General features: G+C 39.1%; 2 protein-coding genes across 5 annotated transcripts in view; both read right to left on the reverse strand.

Annotated features, from left to right (window-relative positions):
- LOC108054485 (ankyrin repeat and BTB/POZ domain-containing protein 2) overlaps window positions 1-14301 on the reverse strand; it is a 29897-nt gene extending 15596 nt beyond the window's left edge. Inside the window, exons 1-2 of one of the 4 annotated variants that reach the window (XM_070215358.1) lie at window positions 13712-14301; window positions 4794-5008 (exon numbers count right to left, since the gene is read on the reverse strand). In XM_070215358.1, the coding sequence (XP_070071459.1) occupies window positions 4794-4912 (119 nt within the window). In that variant the 5' untranslated portion in view covers window positions 4913-5008; window positions 13712-14301. Of the gene's footprint in view, window positions 1-4793; window positions 5009-5177; window positions 5244-12500; window positions 12522-13711 lie in introns of those variants that run through there. The other 3 variants (XM_070215359.1, XM_070215361.1, XM_070215360.1) reach the window with 3 other exon arrangements.
- Window positions 14302-16461: 2160 nt separating this feature from the next.
- On the reverse strand, window positions 16462-18056 carry Atox1 (Antioxidant 1 copper chaperone). The gene is made up of 3 exons (XM_017143557.3): window positions 17866-18056; window positions 17699-17774; window positions 16462-17089 (listed from the first exon to the last, which is right to left on the reverse strand). The coding sequence occupies exons 1-3, from the start codon at window positions 17869-17871 to the stop codon at window positions 16956-16958; spliced, it is 216 nt and encodes a 71-aa protein (XP_016999046.1). The 5' UTR covers window positions 17872-18056; the 3' UTR covers window positions 16462-16955.
- Window positions 18057-22096: the final 4040 nt, after the last annotated feature.

A 22096-nucleotide genomic window follows, 5' to 3' on the forward strand; every position in this document is an offset into this window, starting at 1 on the left:
TCTTCCTCTTGACTGTGAAAATTGGAACGATGACTGCGAGAACAAATCAAATCGATGGCGGGAAAAAATTAAATAATGCTTCAGCTCATTGTTTTTTGGGTTTTTTTAAATTTTTTGTAGTTTGTTATAAATTACCAAAACAGCACAAATTTGGTTTTTTTTACAAATGTGCCAGATTAATATTGGCTAGACAGAGGCGTAGTTAGACCGGAGTGTGGGGTACGAGAGGTTAGGCTCCCCCCTGTCAGCAATATGTATGCATACTCATTGTAGGATATGTTATAAACGTTCAGATATGTTAATAAACTATATTTTTAATCTATTTATTGTATTATTCTCCAATAAAATTAGGAGAACGCAATTTTACGACAGTTTTTCCGAGTTAAAATCCCCCTTCGTTAATGTTGCGCTGAGCAACTGCTCTTCACTCAGCTGTTATTGGATGGTAGATGGTGGATGGAGTTCTGTGGGAACACGAGTTTCACATTCGTCGAAAATCCCAACCGTTTCAAACGGATGGACTCTATGGGAAGAGGCTAGAAGAAACGTTTCCTACATTGGTATAGGATTCTAGAATCGCGACAAATGCATCGGATTTCAACAAATGTGTTATCATTTGACCAGCCCGCTCTGTAACTGTACTTTTACATTAACCCAATACAATAAATTTCCATTTTTCCGGTTTAAAATGCCGGCATTTATCGATTCCGGCTTATTTTCCGGTCATTTCCGATTTCCGGCTTCTGGGGGTGAAAAAAAGGGCGACTCGTGCTGCTAAGCAATTTTAAAAGACAGGGTGATTTGGGCAGCTAAAAATTGAAAACACAGGGTGATGCAATTTTACATACTTTTCTACATGTCTACATGCTTTTTACATTGTTAATTTACAATGGCGCCACCTAGCGGATTACTGTCGACACTGTTCCATTTCTCGCTGGCGCCATCTAAAATATATTGCTCAAATCTGGCCATAGATGTCGTCTTACTGTGTAGAATATGTGTTCTACGTATCGCCGCAAGGTGTCGCACACTTTGTCAACAAACCAAATACAGTGAAAATTCGTTACAGTGTTGTCAAATCAGCTTTTTTCCCGTCATTATACCCTTGCAGAGGGTATTATGACTTCAGTCAGAAGTTTGCAACGCAGTGAAGGAGACGTTTCCGACCCCATAAAGTATATATATTCTTGATCAGCATCACTAGACGAGTCGATTTAGCCATGTCCGTCTGTCCGTCCGTCTGTCCGTCTGTTTCTACGCAAACTAGTCTCTCAGTTTTCAAGCTATCGGGATAAAACTTTCCCAAAAGTCTTCTTTCTATTGCAGGTAGTATATAAGTCGGACGAGCCGGATCGGACAACTATATCATATAGCTCTCATAGGTACAATCGGGAAAAAAAATGTAAAAAAATTATATCTTGGGTGTTTTTGAACCTATAACATCCTACTTTTGGAAATGTCATTATACCCGTTACTCGTAGAGTAAAAGGGTATATTAGATTCGTGCAAAAGTATGTAACAGCTGGAAGGAAGCGTTTTCGACCCCATAAAGTATATATATTCTTGATCAGCATCACTAGACGAGTCGATCTAGCCATGTCCGTCTGTCCGTCTGTCCGTCTGTCCGTCCGTCTGTCTGTCTGTATGAACGCTGAGATCTCGGAAACTATAAAAGCTAGAAGATTGACATTTTGCATGCAGATTCTAAAAGTTCCTACGCAGCGCAAGTTTGTTTCAAAAGGGTGCCACGCCCCCTCTAACGCCCACAATCGCTAATATACGATTTTAAAAATTTCAATATTTTGGAAAAGTAAAAATGCAGTTTTATGGTGTTTATCAATACCTATCGAAATGTAGAAGAAATTTTTTAAATCGGACCATTCGTTAAAAAGTTACGGCGGATCAAAGTTGTTATCTCTATCTCCTTCGCACTTCCTTTAGCTGAGTAACGGGTATCTGAAAGTCGGGGCACCCGACTATAGCGTTCTCTCTTGTTTTTTTTTTACGAGTGATCAAGTGAAACAAGTGATCCAAGTTAACTCACTTGAACTCACTCGCTCCATTTTCAAAAAATTGACTTGTTTGTCAATTCAAGTGTACTCATGCAGGACTCTAGTAGATATTTGAAACGTGTTTGTGTTTGGGCGATAACAAATTTATTTAAAAACGGGTAACGGGTATCTGATAGTCGAAGTACTCGACTTTAGCGTTGTCTCTTGTTTAACTTGAGCTTCTCCATCGAAAAAGCTGATTGTCAGGAACTTATCATTATGTGCGAGTTCATCCGCCGCCACCCGAGTTACTGAGAGGTTCCTGTCCTGCGTGGACTAGAACTCAAACATGGACAAAGGTTAAATCACCTTGTCCAGCACAAAACTGGGCAACGAATGGACCAAACTGTTTTTCCTGCAGAACGATGAGCTCCACTTGGATAAGGTAAGCCTTATTAGGGTGGATCAGCTCGTTCATTGGCCGACGACAATATTACTGTATTTGTTTTATTTTTAAATCGAAAAAACTATGTTTGATGTGGGCCGATTTTGACCCATTTTTATGATCTTCAAACAAGAACAGAAAAACCATAGTTTTAAATTTGGCAATTTGTAAAGCAAGTCAAGAAATGCTTAAAAATACATGAAAAGCTTTAAGAAAACTTGTGATAGACTCATTCCACGTGAAACGTGGCAGAAAATTTTTGGTAAAATCTCAGAATAAATCCAAACATTTTTATTTCGATAGAGGAATGAAATATAACGACCCGTTATTTTTTTGTTTATCCCTTACCATTGTTTTTTATTTCTAGTTTTAGAATGAAGCTCCGCTTCGGAAATCCATGCAGCACTTGGGAATCGTTTTGACCTTTTAACAAGAAAAATAGTGGTTTCAATTCTAGAAATATATCTGAGCTGCCTTCTATTTTTCCTTAAAAAATATATATATTCGTGTGGGGTAAGACGTCACTTAGACCATAAATTTGTTCGCCAATGTTGCTTAGAATTCTTTGAAGATTACTTGTCCTCTATACGAATTTTCGTCTCCCAAATCGACCAGCTCTTAATGTACATAGAGACTTCGCTTTCTGTTTGGATAAAATAAAAATGGAAAAATCTAGTTTCATATTGCATTTTGACTTTTACAAAATCTTTAAAGATGTGACCACCAGACACATGAAGTGCATACTTTAATAGTTTTTCAATTTAGTTTAAAACAAGAAAGGAAGCCTTGCCGATAATTCCTATTAATTTACAAATCGCAAAAATGTTAATTTTCCTATTATTTCTCATTAATTTTGCGTTCGTTTCAATGGCAGCTATATGATATAGTAGTTCGATTTTGATAAAATTAAAATGGAAATTCGAAAATATTTAAAAAGAGTTATATCCTAGAGTAGAAGAGAATACAATAAAAACCAACGAAGCAATAATTTATTTCCTATTATATTCCCATTAATTTTCCGATCGTTCCTATGGCAGCTATATGATATAGTCGTCCGATTTTGAAAAAATTTTATTCGAAATTCAGAATTAGATAAAAAACAAGAGAAAACGCTATAGTCGGGTTGGTGTCCCGACTAATAATCGTAGCTCAGCTAAAGGGAGTGCGAGGGAGATAGATATATAAATTTTGATTGCGTATAACTTTTTAATGAATGGTCCGATTTGAAAAATGTCTTCTACATTTCGATAGGTATAAATATACACAACAAAATTGCATTTATACTTCTCGGAAAATTTAAAGATGTGGGCGCAGGACCCATTTTAAAATCGGTAGTGGGCGATTGTGGGCGTTAGTGGGGGCGTGGCGCTCGGCTAAAATAAACTTGCGCTGCGTAGGAAGCCAAAGAATATGTGTGGGAAATCTCAACCTTCTAGTTTTTGTAGTTTCTGAGATCTCAGCGTTCATACAGACGGACAGACGGACATGGCTAGATCGACTCGGCTAGTGCCCCTGATCAAGAATATATATACTTTATGGGGTCGGAAACGCTTCCTTCCAGCTGTTACATACTTTTGCACGAATCTAATATACCCTTTTACTCTACGAGTAAAGGGTATAATGACATTTCCAAAAGTAGGATGTTATAGGTTCAAAAACACCCAAGATATAATTTTTTTTACATTTTTTTTCCCGATTGTACCTATAAGAGCTATATGATATAGTTGTCCGATCCGGCTCGTCCGACTTATATACTACCTGCAATAGAAAGAAGACTTTTGGGAAATTTTTATCCCGATAGCTTGAAAACTGAGAGACTAGTTTGCGTAGAAACAGACGGACAGACGGACGGACAGACGGACATGGCTAAATCGACTCGTCTAGTGATGCTGATCAAGAATATATATACTTTATGGGGTCGGAAACGTCTCCTTCACTGCGTTGCAAACTTCTGACTGAAGTCATAATATCCTCTGCAAGGGTATAATGAGACAGGACATCTTACATTCCGCAGATCTCAAAGCCTTAAAAATTGTTTTTAAATTCCTAAGGCTACTATAAGGAACTGTTAATGTAAAACTACAAATTTATTTTAATTAAATCAATCAACTTAAAGGCGTGTTTAAAATAATTAATTTACACTTACTGATTAATAGCTACACGAAAATCACAGAAATAATAATACAAATTGTATTCATTTTGGACCCTAGGGCCCAAATACAGCTGAATGATTCAGAATAACAAATTATCAATATCAGGCCAGTAAATCAGATAACGCCAAGTCATAATTTCCATGCATGCATAAACTATATTCCGTGTGGATTTGGAGAATCTAAAGACTTAGGCAGCGAACTCACCTTCGCGGCTTCGGCCGCAATATCTCGTGGTTGGCATCGGTTATGCAAAGTGGGCTGAGGGCCCCGGCTAGATGTGCCACGCCCACACGCTCCGTATCCCAATTGTGGCGAGTGGGCATGCTGTCTACAGGCTTGTGTCAGTCTGAGCGTGTGGCTACTTCTCGGTCTTCCCAACCAGTCAAAGTTCACAGTTCCAGCTGCTGCATTTTCCGGCTCTGCAAATTGTAAAACAAACAAACAAACGAATCGATTAAATGAGAAATGAGGCGCGACACAGGCGTAGACAGTTTAATGGTTAACGTCAAAAGAAAAGTTTTAATAATATTGTCGACTGCGAGTTTCTTTAACTTTGGTATCTTATTTTTGCGCAACATTAAATACAACCCTAGTCAAAAATATTTTCACAAATTTGAATGTTAACTGTACTCATATTCTGAACTTATAATATAAACATTTTGGCACCTATGGAAAGAGCACTTCAATCGACAATTTTTTTTAAAAGTCAAATTTTCAACTTTTTCCCTGGGGCCTAAAACAAAAATGTTTTGATGCACAGTTGTTCATGGTTCATAATGAATTCCCTTGTTCTCAAGAATTTGCGGTTTATTTCGCTAAACGAGACAAAAATAAGTAACCCGCTGCCAATGTGTACGCTTACAGTATTGAATAACAAAATCGGTTGAGTACATAAACTCTAGTATTAAATATACAGATTAAAAATATCTAATTTATAGATACTATTAGGACACCCATTACCGTTTTACCAGATAAATATTTTGAAGGAGAAATATTTATATCTCACTTTGTGTGCAAGCAATGAAAATTAAAATCGAAAATAATATTTTTATTAAGTTTATTCTATAATATTTAAAATAATTGAAAAGGAATGATGTTTTTTTCGACCTCACGTGCCTGATGAAGTGATTCTAGCTACATCCATGGCGGCTAGATGGGAAGCAGGGGCATCCCAGTGGACAAAGACGTCGTCTAGCCCCTCCAAATTAAAGAGCCCCAGTGCAATTAGTCGCTGTCGACGTCGTCGGCACTTCCTCTGCCCATAATAATTAACGCTGCCCCTCGCTGCAGAGAAAGCTGAAAGGAGGAGACGCCATTGCGTGTTTTGCGTCATTGGCATGGCGAGTTGATCGTCTGTTGATCGTCTTGCTACTTGCCAGTTGCTCTATAAATGGTCACCGGGCTGGTCTGGTCTGAATCTGGATCTGGATCTGAATCTCAGTCGTCGCCGGACTGGAGCCCCGTCTGATGGAACGTCGTCGTCTGGCGCAGGTGTCGATCAAGAACTTTGGAGCCACATTGGCATGCAATCAATGCCGTTCGATTTCATTTCGCTGGAAATGGTTTTTGCCGGCATAATGTCAGACATTTCAGTTTGCCGTAAAAAAAGGAAAACATTTTCCCTCTACAGCGCTGGTTCTCTTATCGTCCCGTTCCCGCTGAAAAACAGTTTCCCCCGAACTTCGTTTCTGTGTTATTTAGCTTTTCTATTCAATGCTGAAAGCGATCTTATCGGAAGTGTCCAAGAGTCGTAATGGGAAGGGAAATGGGAGAGTGAGATGCCGATGATGATGATGGTGAGGATGCCATATAATAGTATAGGTATCCCAGCAGGTTCCCAGTAATTTGGAGCTATGATTCATATAAGGCCCCAACAACAAACTAGATGTCTTTATTGGCTTACTTGATTTGCCAAGGGAAATATTCGATGATTCTTGCCACAGAAACTAATGGCTCTCGCAAGTCAGCCCATAAAATACCATTGCCATTAAGTGAAAACAAGTTATTGGCACTGAAAGAGCTCTCGTATGAATCACGTTAAGCATCCCACATATTATATAAACCTCCCCCATAACTCTGAACGTGATAAATGAGGTTGAGCTTGAGCTTAGGCACTCCAGTCGATCGATTTGACCTTGTTAAATTGGGCAAACAATTTAAGTAATTTTCGCGTGATTATCGAATTACTTTTCGGTCTCTGCGGGATGCTATTCAAGCTTTCCTTGGCCAAAATTATTCGGATACGCCTGTCTTTGCTGAGACTATTTGCTATGCGACCTCTTATCAGAATCTAGCTGAATGGGGTCATCTCGAAGCGGGCGCCTGCCCTGATCTGAGATTTCTTTTTAACCGTTCTCGGCTTTGTTAATTTTATTTTACGTCTTCGTTTTAGGCGGCGCATTAATTATCGGAGCCCTGGCTTGACACCCAATAATCGAGCATCGGGAAGGAACGTCTATTGATACCCATATAAATGGCAGCTAAACTGCCGCATTTTAAATGGCATTAGACGATTCCATTCTTCTGTTCTCGGACCATCGGCTGATGGCCGGTAGATTTATGGCGCTGATTCTGTCTCCGGCGAGAAAGCGCTGTGATCTCGGAGAAGACGTTGCAAATTGATATCACATAACCGAGTTTATGGCTCTCTAACCAACTGTCAAAGTATCCGATCAAGATCGGTTACTCATGGGATTGAAACCAGCATTTCCGATATCACAGTGAGTTTTATATGAGTTCCAGGAAACAGGACTGAGAATAAAGGCTATTTTGAGATGTTCGTCCATAATTGCTTACATTTTGATTGCGTATTTATGTTTTCCGTGATTTCCTGAAGGAATTATAACCAACTCCCGGTTATGCAAGTTCTTTAATTACTATTACTATTTGTGGATTTTCTCATAATTTCCGTTAGGCCAAACTATATTTTTGACAACATTACTTGACCGTACCAAGCCAAATCGGATCCCAAAATGTGGACAAACATTCTTAGCTACACCAACTATAACGAATTTCTTCGCCAATCGAGTCTTTACCTTTTCGGCATATTTTCTGGTGTCTTATGGGTAATTTTAGCTCTTTCTCCGCCAGCTACCGCATTCCAAAGTGAAAGGCCAATCCGAAAGATACAGACACTCACACGCACGGCTGCATACGAAGAGACATAAGAAATTTCATAATTAATATGCCGCACATACGACTAACTGTTTGAAGTTTGCCCCGGGACATTAATATGCAGCAATCTGTGGGACACGTTGCAACTTGGAATCTAAATCCCAGTGTGAAGTATGATTCTAATTCTGATTCCCGACCGCAGTCCGGTCAGGTGGCGTTGTTTCGATTGTGACCACTACTCTATGACACTAATAGATGCGGCCTTCTACGCCCTTAACAGGTAATTTGCATAATAAAGCCAGAGCCATGGGTCGGGGATGCGGATGGGGATCCTACCGCGTTGTCGTGCCCATCGTTTCGGTTCGCTCCATTCATTAATCATACAAAAGATCTACGCTGAAATTTCCAATACTCGTAGTTCTTCCCCATCGATGGCCGATGGTGCCTCGGAGTATTAGTTATTCGTATTTGGCTTCGGGCCGCCGTTCGATTTGGTTTGCTTCGGTTTCCACTTATTACAAAGATTAATTGCACAGCTTATGCTAATCCATTGTCATTAGCCATTTGTAGATAGTTGCGGTGGCAACTTGGCAACAAAAACACCGATGGGACAAAACCAGAATTCCAGGGGAAACTAATGTGTGGCTGAGTTTGTTATCTAAACAATTTCATCGGTGAATTTATCACCAATTTCGTTGGCATTCTTTGCTGGCCTATGTGGCAATAAAAGGTATCTGATTTCTGAGGCACTATCTCCATTTGTTACTCTCCACGTCGGATAGCCGCGTTTTGGGGCATCCCCCTCCCTTTCCTTCTTAGCCGGGGGCAAAAGCGCGTGTTAAAATGGCCCAAAACAAACAAATACTCAATGATAACCGATCCCCAAATGATTCGATTCCATTCTCTACCTCTACGAGTGAAGCCCGTGAGGCAGCAAAAATTGAAACGTTTTGTAACTGATACTTGGCCTGCCAGTCGGAATTTCTTCTGTTTCCATCTATCGAGTAGAAGGCAAACACCGAACACATTTCAAGTGGCCCGATGGCCTTTGGCTTCAATCTTCCTGGGAATGTGTGAACTGGGAATGGGAATTCCGATGTTTTTATGGAAATTTCTGAGTTATCTACAAGGAAAATGTTGGAAATATGAAGCCATATCTATTTCAATCAATGGGCTTAGTTTCACAGGTTCCTAATATCATCTTTAGTCTTCAACAAAGCAATTTCCATGTATTCACATTAAGGAAATATTAATAAACAAAAAGGAAAACAGACCACTTAAAACCTGTATTTAAATATATATATCAAATTAATATTTACATTAACAATCCTCGTAGGCGAGTACCAATTAATTAAACAATTTTCGCTGTAGACAACCCATTAAAAGTTCATCCCAAATTACCTGACTCGACCAGATGCATTCGTTGCCCGAGGGCGGGATTCAGAACCTGTTGATCTTAATTTGATTTTCGAATTTCTTTTGGCAAGTACCCAAGGCCAATCCGGAGATCTTGTTGTGGCATCTGAAGAACTGTCGAGTGCCGTAATTATCTCCACTGCTGCTGCTCTGCGTTCTGAACTAGATTGCATGTGGAAAATTTTGATTTGTGTCAAAAGCAAGACACGAACGGCATTTTCGGCTACCATCCCCGGCTTATTTACCTTAATAAATTCAAAATTAAATTTTCTCTTAATTGCGAACGAGACGAGGTCGAAGTTGGGGCCCCGGCCAGAACTTGATGGCCGGAGAGAAAGTGATTTCTGGCGTGGCTGCTGCAGTGCCTGCCCGGAATTGGGTCACCTGGTTGATATTGGGTATTTGGTATTGGTCTTGTGGCTTGGGTCTCGAGTCTCTGGTCTCTGGTCTCGACTTCTCGTGAAGGAACGGGCCAGGGAGCTGGTTATTCGGTTGACTCGCCCGGCCTCTCGCCCATTGACATTTAAATTATTTGTTCGAAACGAAAAAATGCCACTGAACCAGCATTCGCCGACGTAGTTGTTGTTGTCACGTGATGTCAGCAGGGGCAAAATACCAATGAGCGGGGGAGAATAATAAAAACAATTTTTCATCTTAACTGACAGTGAAATAAAATACTCTCAGCTGGGCTTATGCAACCAGAGAGCCCGGAGCTCCGGGGCTTAATGGACAATTGGCTTAACGGGCTGACCCCCATCCCGGCTCCCCTCCCATTCCCTTCACCGGGTGACAGTGACAGCCTCAAGTGGGCCAAAAAGCACTCACACTCACATCCACCGACTGGTAATTAAAACAAGGCTTACCTTTGATCAGAGGTCGCTCTCTCTCTATCTTACTATCTAACGAATGCGGCTCTGTGTATCTGTTTCCTCAACTATACCCTCCCCTGCAAAACCCTTTTCTTTTATGGCGGCACTATAAAACGGCCCCATAATGTATCAATAATGTCAGGCCACAGAATGTGGTCAGTCGATTGCTTTTGACTCGCTTGTCAGGTGTGTCGGCACGAGCGGCTTTTGTAGGCCCCCTGAACCTGCGCCCTAGCCGTCAACCTCACTCCCCTGGTATCCAACATTCTCGCGAGCAGCTGTGTCTCTAAGCCTATTTTTTAAGTTGATTCGCTGATTTAAGCCATAAAAAATCTATGCTCACCCTACGCATGATGAGGGTATGGCCGAACTATTAAAAAGTAAATAACAAATGTTAACTAGGCTTTATGACCTTTTGGGGATATGTATTAATAGATCTCTTACAAAAATTCAGTACGGTTGGACCTAAATAAATCAATCAAGGAAAAACACTACTCACAGCTCATTTACAAAGAGTACAAATATTTTTTATTCTTTTTATATCAAATATTCTATTTAAACAAATGTGTTGTCAATACTCGTTTGTTGCATTCCTTCCTTTTATTATTTTTATTCCCGCTACTGGTAGAGCAAAAGGGTATATTGTATTCGTTCAAAAGTATGTAAAAGGGAATAGATAGCTTAAGAATATATATTCTTGATCAGGATCACTAGCCGTGTCGATCCAACCATGTCCGTCTGTCAGTCTGTCTTAATGAACGTTGAGATCTCGGAAACTACAAAAGCTAGAAAGTTGGGATTACCCATACATATTCTTTGGCGCAAATTTATTTCAGCCGAGCGCCACGGCACTATCGCCTTAAACGACTTTATAATGTGTGTGGCACCCACATACTTAAAGATTTCGGAAAACTCTTAATTGCGATTTTGGTATCCTTATTAATACCTATCGAAATGTAGAAGAAATTTTTCAAATCGGACCATTCATTTAAAAGTTATGACCAAAAAATGAAATTTCAACAGTCGCTTTGCTGCATGCATATCTCCACCTCCCTTACACTTCCTTCAGCTGAGTACCGGGTACCTGATAGTCGAGGTACTCGTTCTTTCTTGGTCGTTTAGAAATATAAACAAGAGAGAACGTTATAGTCGGGTCCCCGACTATCAGATACCCGTTACTCAGGTAAAGGGAGTGCGAGGGAGATGGAGATAGAGATAGAAAACGTTGATCACGCATAACTTTTTAACGAATGGTCCGATTTGAAAAGTTTCTTCTACATTTCGATAAGCACAATAAAACTGCATTTTTACTTTTCCAAAATATTAAAATTTTTAAAATCGTATATAAGCGATTGTGGGCGTTATAGGGGGCGTGACACCATTTTGAAACAAACTTGCGCTGTGTAGGAACTCCTAAAATCTGCATGCAAAATTTCTGAGATCTCAGCGTTCATACAGACAGACAGACGGACAGACGGACAGACAGACGGACAGACAGACGGACAGACCTACATGGCTAGATCGACTCGGCTAGTGATCCTGATCAAGAATATATATACTTTATGGGGTCGGAAACGCTTCCTTCTCCCTGTTACATACTTTTGCACGAATACAATATACCCTTTTACTCTACGAGTAACGGGTATAAAAATCTTATTAAGAAATACATTTACATTTAGTATGCCCCTTGTTGTTTAGAGTTGGTTAAACATATTATATACTGCTTAACATAGAGCTTAATTTACCTTCCCAATGATTTTTTCTTTATTTTTTTGTGATTCCATTCAGATCGTAAACAAAGCCGCAAAGGTGTCAAACGCCAAAGCTAAAGTCAATAAAAATAGTTTACCCATGGGTGAATATACATAAACCCATTCGAACTTCTACAAACATATAAATATGCATTTGTGTGCTTGTTTGTGTTTGTGTGCTTGACTATTTACGAGCTTGTTTGTTGTCCACTTTAAACCAGAACAAGGAAAAACTAGCAAAATGTATCTGTAAGATACACATATTTTCAGCTTATTGCCAAATGTTTTGTCAGAGCTCTCGACAAAGAAAAACCAATTCGAAAACCCCAATCCGAATTAAAATGGGGTTGCGACACAGAAATACAAGCCAAAAGTGATCTTCCCATGCGGGTCTTTAACATAATTTCCTCTGAAACCTCTGTAAGGCGGTCGCATTTGCATAGATTTAATCCACCCGATATGTATAGGTAGCCCTTTATCAGCGAATTTATTCAATAATTTTATGAACAGTTTAGCGCAAGAATGAACTCATTAGGTTTCCGTTTTGAGGTGTGGTAAGCTACTTGACTTCATCTTTGCAGAATTAATCGAAATATCAAACCTGTGAGATTCCCAGTGATTTGAAATCATAAATCGGGTAGTTTAAAATATAAGAATGTCCCTTAAATATTTCAGATACTAAAATATCTTTTACAGGTGAAAAATCCATCTAGTTCATAGGTATTAATAAGTTTCCTGCTCATCATCAATGCACAGCTCACCGTTTCAATATTCCAAATAATATTAAAATTTTTAAAATCGTATATAAGCGATTGTGGGCGTTATAGGGGGCGTGACACCATTTTGAAACAAACTTGCGCTGTGTAGGAACTCCTAAAATCTGCATGCAAAATTTCTGAGATCTCAGCGTTCATACAGACAGACAGACGGACAGACGGACAGACAGACGGACAGACAGACGGACAGACCTACATGGCTAGATCGACTCGGCTAGTGATCCTGATCAAGAATATATATACTTTATGGGGTCGGAAACGCTTCCTTCTCCCTGTTACATACTTTTGCACGAATACAATATACCCTTTTACTCTACGAGTAACGGGTATAAAAATCTTATTAAGAAATACATTTACATTTAGTATGCCCCTTGTTGTTTAGAGTTGGTTAAACATATTATATACTGCTTAACATAGAGCTTAATTTACCTTCCCAATGATTTTTTCTTTATTTTTTTGTGATTCCATTCAGATCGTAAACAAAGCCGCAAAGGTGTCAAACGCCAAAGCTAAAGTCAATAAAAATAGTTTACCCATGGGTGAATATACATAAACCCATTCGAACTTCTACAAACATATAAATATGCATTTGTGTGCTTGTTTGTGTTTGTGTGCTTGACTATTTACGAGCTTGTTTGTTGTCCACTTTAAACCAGAACAAGGAAAAACTAGCGAAATGTATCTGTAAGATACACATATTTTCAGCTTATTGCCAAATGTTTTGTCAGAGCTCTCGACAAAGAAAAACCAATTCGAAAACCCCAATCCGAATTAAAATGGGGTTGCGACACAGAAATACAAGCCAAAAGTGATCTTCCCATGCGGGTCTTTAACATAATTTCCTCTGAAACCTCTGTAAGGCGGTCGCATTTGCATAGATTTAATCCACCCGATATGTATAGGTAGCCCTTTATCAGCGAATTTATTCAATAATTTTATGAACAGCTTAGCGCAAGAATGAACTCATTAGGTTTCCGTTTTGAGGTGTGGTAAGCTACTTGACTTCATCTTTGCAGAATTAATCGAAATATCAAACCTGTGAGATTCCCAGTGATTTGAAATCATAAATCGGGTAGTTTAAAATATAAGAATGTCCCTTAAATATTTCAGATACTAAAATATCTTTTACAGGTGAAAAATCCATCTAGTTCATAGGTATTAATAAGTTTCCTGCTCATCATCAATGCACAGCTCACCGTTTCAATATTCCAAATAATTATAGCTGTCCCTTCCAACGACGGCAGTGAATAATCCAAAGTCGAATAGTTTTAAGTAGGCACACAAAGCTTGACTTAACCAGCGATTATTCAGTTAATTTGGCTTGCCAACTCAAACTTGGCACAGTGATCGCTTGACTCTGCCTATCTTGGCTCACTTTGGGAAATTGCTTGCGTGCAATTAATTAAACAAATTGCTTTACTTTCACCTACTGCCGAGTGGCGAGCAGCAATGGCCACAGAATCAACATTTGCATGGCATTTTTGCTCATTCGCACAGCACTGGCACAACAACACGCACACACTCTCACACACGGCTGCAGTTATTTATATTTTCCTCGAATTCTTTTCCTTTTTATTTTTTATTTTGGCAGGTTTTCGGCTAACAGGAAAATTGACTCTGCGGATGTATGCGAATGCTGCCTATATACCGAAAACAACTTTTCGCGCATATTACACGGCCACGCTCAATCGGAGAATCAGAGAATCGGAGTGAGAGAGCTGAGGAGACGGAGTCCCACACCGAGACAGAATAGCAACGAATCGAAACGAACCAACCGATCGCTGGAGAATCGTTCTGCACGGCGAAAAGTCAAAAACACAACTGAAACTTCTTCGGGGGAAAAGTATTTTTACAGAGCGATCCAGCGATCCACCGAAGGCACGCGCAATAGACGAGGTCTTGGACTCGAACTCGGACTCGGACTCAACAGGTCTGCGAGATCGGCTCTCTTCGCAAATGTACATCTCTCGGTCGGCGGGAGAGCCAAGAGCCACTTTGAGTGAGTATCTCAAACCAGTTGATCTTGTTTTGGTTTTTTTGGGCCTGGTTACATGACGACTGCCGACTCCTTCGGCCAGTTCGTGTCCTAAGTCTTTTGTTTTGCGCGCATGGACTGCAAATGCCCGGCCATTATTATCTATGAGTTATTTACGCTCGGCGATTTTGTACTTTTTGTGGGCTGTGAGCTGTGAGCTGTGGGCCCTGCTCTTGTTATGGCCGAAACGAAGCTCGTGGGCTTGGCACACGCTAACCCGAATCGCAACCGTGGAGCTCGGCCGTCGGAATTTCCATGGCGTCGACAGGTTTGGCTTTGGTCCTCCTCTCCCGCCTCCCCCTGCCATTTACACTGCTCGAAGTTGGCTACTGTGCTTCCCCAAATGGCCAAGGAGCGTAGAGCGTAGGAGTCGCTAATGGTTCAATGACCAGCAAGGAGCTGAGACAGAAGCCCAACAGCACTAATCACCGCAACTGCCAGTGAAACGACCTTGTGTGAGTGTATCTCTGAGGGCTGCCTGCCGCACAAACGTCACAGTTTACTTCGGAATTTATGGCCAAACTGGGCCCTAAGTTCGGTTTAGTGTGCCATTGTTCTGGTCGGGCCGCCTCACATCTCCCATGACAATCGGCAGAACAAGAACGCCGCCAAATGGCAAACCAGTCGGGAAGCTGAAGCTGTCCTGCCAATGCCCCAACGCACCAGCCACTTGACCAGGCGAAAAACGAGCGACCAACTGGTTGCAACTGGCAACTTTGCTGCCAAGCATGCGCCAAAGAATTTCGCCAGCGATTTTCGGAATGTCTACAATGCTCAGAGTGTGCAAGGGAAAACATCAACAAAAAATCGCCAAAGAATGAAAACAAAAACACGGGAAGACTGGTCCGCCAAAGGCGCGATGAGTGGGGCGTGGCCGAATTCAGACATGTTCTTGATCGGCTGCGTTAGCAGGGTACATTAATAGTTATAACTACGATTTTTTGGTTATTCGCAGTAAATTTGTAAATAATAAAAGAGAAGGCACTTTTATTTAATTTTACAGTTTGGTCACAAACACTAGCCTTCTCCTCAATCAAATATTGTCTTTCAACTTCCGCAGATAAGAAATTCCAAATATTATCTTAATTACACAGAGATTCCCATCGATCCCAAACAAAAGGAATTCTAACTGTTTGCTTTACCATACCCATTTGAACGGTATTCGGGTAGATAATGCGGTCCTAACAGAGACTGCGTAAGAGCAAGAACCTTTTCAGGTGCTATCTGGAACTGATCAGCGGGCCACACTTGAGGGATTATAATCGGTCAGAGGCAAGGACGTGTCTCTGGATGGGATGCGACTGGTGTTGTGACAGGCGGACCGTCCCTCGCTGGGCTCTTTATTGTTAGGGCATAAATCAACAGGAGACTCGCAACTCGAAACGCACCAGAACCGCAGTCTCAGTCCCAGGTAGCCGAAGACGACACAAAGTTCCAAACGTCCACCACTGAGCTCAATTAGTGCAGTCGCCTCGGTGCTTTGTGTGCGCTGCATTCTTTGCATGCCAAGGTGGCATTTGATTGATAATTTCGTTACGCCTCGAACATGCCCCACAAAAAATGACAGAAAAAGACAACAGAACATGGAAAACCAAAAGTAAAAAATATTCAATTTGATAAGTGTGGGTTCTCGAAAGCAGAGATTTATGGCGTGTTCATGCTGCCTCTTCGATTCGCTGGGACACCGAACAACACGGCCTGATGCTAAGTGCCCGCATCTGATTTCGAGATTAGGAACGACAATGAGACAATTTTCTTGCTACATTTCGGAAATGTAAAACAAATTTGGGTTTTCCAAAGCTATAAACTTAACGGGGAAAAATGACTTCGTTGATTTCCAAAGTCACCATGAAATTCGTGTGCGAAACCACATTTCTGTTTACATGCTAAGGAAAAACAGCTTGTTATCCATTAAGATTAAAACATATTTGTATATTTTTGATATTTCAAAATGGTAAAATTTGTAATATTATGATTAGTCATAAGAGGGCAATTGGCGTATATCATTTATTGGCAACTACGTTGGAGATGTTTGAGTACCTAAATACGGCACCTACTTATTTAGGCAAAACGTTGTCTCTTAAGACTGGATTAATTAAAATTGAGTTTGAAATTCTCATCTAAGCATAAGTAATGCATCATATAATAACACTTCAATTGGTTAACTACGAGCTACATACAATTTGGGCAAGAGCAAATACTAGTGTAAAATTTGTAGATCATTCCTATATTTGATTTTGGTTAAGAGTAAAATTTGTATGTATCTCATGAATATCACTGAACAGCGACCCAACTCGAATGCTTTCGGAGCGGCAATGTGGAAGATCCCTCAATCCTCTAGAGTCCAGACCCTAGACTTCAAGTTTCAGTTTGCCGTATTTCTGAAACTTGCTGAGAAACTCGTCTCATTTCTTCACTCCGACGTACGTGGTACTCTTTCCAGTCTTGCGCAGCTGTTCCATTAGCTCGTCGGACGACAGGTTTGACGTAACGCTCACCGTCCGGTCCTCCAAGTTAATGTTGACTTTTTCGACCTTATCTGCGGGATGGCAAAACACATACTTTAGTTGGTAACCGCCGAAAGAAAGGCACCGCAACTGATAAGCAATGGTGGGAATTACAATGCAAATGATGGTTAAGCTTCTTATCACTTTGAAATTTATTATATTCGGAGGCTACATTCAGATTTACACTTCATAAAAAGATATAGATATAACTATTTTCCGAAATTTCTTTATATAATTATTTACAATCAGGTGAAAGTGATTTTGACCCTGTAAAATCCATTTTTATTTTGAGCTGTGTCTTAATAAAATCAATCTAATGATTCTGTTTGATTGCCCACAAACTTAAATGAACCTTTTTAAAGAAGTTAAAGTTTCGTTTTAAGGTTGAGGTACTTTTACTTTAATTTATATTTAAACGGAATTTGTTTTATTTTTTTTTATATTTTGTATATCTGAATAAATGACTTTTCTTTGAACAGAAATAAAATTAATGTTGTTGTAAAGACGGTGATCAAATTAAAATAAAATTTCGAAATGTCTTCGAAAAAGTTCACCCACTATGCAAGTACAATATATGTTTGTATGTAACGACCGATAAGAAGGCATTAATTAACTTAATACCTTTCACTACTGATACGTACCGCCCAATTTGCCCAAGACACGTTCCACGGCGCTGGCACATCCACCGCAGGTCATTTCCACCTTGAATTCGTGCACCTGCGAAAAGCGGGAAAGAGGAGAAGGTGGAAATGAAAGGTTTGCCATGTCCCAATCGATTTTAAGGTATTTTCAAGGAGCTGGGACCCACTGGCATCCTGCTGCTGCTGCTGCTGTGACTTCTGGAGTCAGTTGTATGCTTGTACACTTGCGGTAGGTTGAACAGCTTGGCGGCTTTGTTAATTACTTCCGGACGTGGCACAAAACCTTTATTTGTTTTATTTGTCAGTAAATTTGTCAGTGAATTGTTGAGATATTTTTAGAGGTGGACAAATTTGCGTGAGATACTATTAGAGGTGAACAGATACCCATGGAAACATCGCGCAACGTCAAAACGTAAATGTCAATACGTAAGTGTCATTTATAGCCTATTCACATTAGTCAACATCTTGTATTTTTTAGTATATTTTGTGCCCATCACCTTAAAAAAAATCAATTTTTTTTATTTTTTTTTCTTGTAGATTAAGATTTTAAGATTCTACAAAAAAAGTTTTTAGTCAATCGGACAAAAACTTAATAAGTTATGCTAAAATTAGTACCCTAACCTCTAAAATTTTCAATGAAAAGCAAACGAAATTTATTTGACCTCCCAAAAAGTTTAATCTGTTAATATCGATATCGATATATATTTCGTCCCAGCTAAAGGCTTTAGCTACCTATTTGCCAGAATATGTTGAAAAAAAGTTTAAAATCATAGATTTCGTAATGGTCTCCTCAGCAATTTCACAGTTGGTAAAATGTGCGCAATGTTTTGGATCTGTTCATTGAAAGTGGCAAAAATGACAGTCTTGGCTTTCAAATCAAGCTAAAATGTGCCAATTGTGATCCGCGCTTCGTAAGTGCTGAAAAATTTCTCCTAAGTGCAGAAAAACAGAAATCTATTGAAAATTCAGAGTCGAATACTTTGACTGTTTCTGGTGACGGAACTTGGCAAAAACAAGGATTCAGCTCCTTGTTTGGAGTTACATCATTGATTGGGTATTGGTCTGGAAAAGTTATAGATATTTTCGTAAGTAGTTCGCATTGCGCAGCAATCGAAATGTTTCGCCGATCTGAAGAAAAATATGGACTGGATGGAAAACATAAGCAGTGCTTAGCACAGCTGCTGGTACGGGACAAAAGCTGCCTGCGCTAAGATACCGCTGGTGCTGGTGCTGAAAGGCTGCCAGCTCTAGGGATCGCCGAACTCAAATGTTTAATTGTAACCTTTTGTTATTTTCTTTTTTTTCTGTGGTCACTATCACATTGTGTTCATGCATAATCTAAATTATTTGAAATGAGGCGCGCATCTTGTCTCGTATTTCTTTTTCACAAGCTGCAAACTATTCTGCTCTCGCTTAACACTACGACCATCGTATGTGATCTTCTGCCTTTCACCCGTCGATTGCGATTTTTGTCAATTTTTGCCAATTTTTCCGATCTTTAAGCGATCTGTTTTAACGTAAACTGTCTCGAATACTTTTTTACTTGAAGCAAATTAACGTTAGCTCATTTCTCTTTGCGGTCGCGAGTTGTGCTGAAACAGTGGAAAGTCGTGAAGCTGAAATGCGATATGACGATTTAGATAATGAAATACGACAAAATATAAACAATGCAATATGACGAGTTGGAAGCTGAAATAGAAGTCACGAAGCTGAAACAGTGCAATATGACAAAAAGGAAGTAAATATAAGAATTTGAATTTTTAACTCAAATTTTAAAAAAACTTTCATTTTGGAAAAATACCAAAAACACTTCCTTGCGAAATGTGAGAAATTTGCAGAACAATTGGCTTTCTCTATCTCTTTTACATTTTAAAAATAAGGAGTTCGAAGAGGTTAAATCAGAAAATAAACTAAAAAATCGGTTACAATACAATGAATAGGCTTTGAAGGCCCTCAATTTAAAAAACTTAAAAATTTAGCAAGCAAACTAGACAGGAACTCCGTATTGACATTTGACGAAGCATATTTAAGAAGTCAAATTTCGTATCAGTCTGGGGCCGACTGAGCTTTGGGATTTATAGACTGATGGAATGTTAGGCCAAGATCTGTATTGCTCCCCAGCTATTGGATACTTCAGTATCGGCTAACATCGCGAGTTATGGTCCTTCATGATTTTTTTTTTGTATTTTGGTTTTATTTCTTCCAAACGCTACAAGTTCAAAAAATGCTTATAAATTAGTGGTCACAACCTGGTCACAATTTGTTAAGTCCATGAACATCTTGTACACCTCTTTAAAAATGTACGAAGCAATTTGAAGCTTCATTTCCAAATTTTTCAAATTGGAGTAGACATTGTGTCCTGGAATATCGTTGAAAAGTTTTTTAAGGACGATGAGACCCGTACAATTCGGCTGGCCTCGAAACTGCGCACAGACGACCTTTACTCTGTGACAGAGTTCTCTAAAGCGGTTAGTAGTGGCATAGAAAATACTGCTTGTAATTTTGAAAATTTATCGATGGCCCAAAACACAGCACCAAAAAAAGGGAATTAGGGGAATATTTAAAGCCACTCAAAATGACACGAAGCCCTTCGGAGGCAGTTTGTCTAAATAGTCTCATTAAGGCCTGTGAAAGCATTAATATAATGTGTGATAGACTAATTAAAAGCAGAGTGTCACAATCGGTAGCCACGTTTCGGTTTAACAAAACCCTATTAAAAATGATTTCCTTTTCCAGAAGAGCGGGTAATAAGATCATAGAGTAATATACTGTATAGAGACGCCATTTGCTCTGCCGAACCTCTGCCCAAGCTCTGCTGAGAGCCATTTCAAGGCCAAGTTCGAAGCGAACATTGATTTCTCACCGCATCCAACGTGTGCGAAGCAACAGCAATAGTGGTAAGAGTCCACATACAAAAAGGTGTCATCATTGGCGAATTCGCCGAAGAGAGCGGCAGAGCATTATTACTCTATGATTATGTATAGAGACGCCATTTGCTCTGCCGCTCTCTTCGGCGAATTCGCCAATGATGCCACCTAGGCGAAAAACAAAAATTCCCTAATTTTTCATATGTTCGAATCAAACATGCATTTTGGTGAGTTTTATGGTATTTTATATATCTGCACCGCTCTCACTCATTATTTTGTTTCTGTGTGTGGATTCTCACCACTATTGCTGTTGCTTCACACAAAAGTTCGCTTCGAACTTCTCCCAGTTTGGGTTCGGGCAGAGGATCGGACAGAGCATTCTATGGAATCTAAAAATAAAAAAGTGGGTTTAGAATACTACCTAACATAACTGCGTTTAAATTTTGGTAGTTTGTTAGCTACGAGTTTGAATTTAAGTTTACCTCTGCACGAAATAAGCTGTGAGCCACTGTAGTTTCTTACTATATGGAAATAGTCACTTACGGTTTAGCAGCCATGGCGAGCATTGACCAAATATTAATGTTTGTGGAGGAGGCAACTGCCCTTGTCCCTAAAGGGAAAAGAAGCCTAACAAATGTAAAGCTTCTGGACATTATGTCCAAATCTGACCGGGATGTTGTGGGCGAGACGTTAATTTTTGATATTATAATTTTTACAAAAATGATAAAATGTATTGATATTATAATAATTAAATATAATAATGAAATAAAAGCAAATTTTTTAAAAATAATAGATTTAACCATTAAAATAATAGAAGAAATTAATAAAAATAATATAAATGAAGATAATAATATTGAAATAATAAATAATGATAATAATAATGAATATAATAATATTGAAATAATAAATATGGAAGAAGATAATAATAATAATGAAGCTAATTATATTGAAATAATAAACCATGATGAAATAAATGATAATGATAATAAATCAATAAATTCTAATTTGTCTAATATTTCAACAACTTATAAATTCTGCTATAAATGTAAGCGCGATTTCGATGATGCCAAACAATTTCATAATCATTTAGGTATTGCCCAATAAAATGCCCCAAAAACTTTGCTTGCCAATTATGCAAGTATATATCACTTTCCGAAAAAGGACTTGCAAATCATATGCGTAGACATAAAATAAAGCGATGTAAATCGTGTTTGAAGAAGAATCCTGACGAAAAACATATCCTTTTTTGCGGAAAGCTCGAAAAAACAGCGGGACCAAAAATGAGTGCTATTTCTTTTTTAAATTCTATGAAAAATAAGAAGTAGTACTCATTTTTGGCCTTTTTTATCATTATTATTTCCCTTTTATAATTTGAATTTTATTTTGTTTTGTTACCTTTTTATACTTTGAATTTTATTTTGTTTTGTTACCTTTATTTTTAACTACGACAACTGAAATGCTCGATCCAACTTTTATATTTAGCTTATACTTTTCATTTATGCTTTATTTTAATTTCGTGTTTTTAAAAATT

Source organism: Drosophila takahashii, chromosome 3L (assembly GCF_030179915.1).
Source record: "Drosophila takahashii strain IR98-3 E-12201 chromosome 3L, DtakHiC1v2, whole genome shotgun sequence".
Classification (NCBI taxonomy): domain Eukaryota; kingdom Metazoa; phylum Arthropoda; class Insecta; order Diptera; family Drosophilidae; genus Drosophila; species Drosophila takahashii.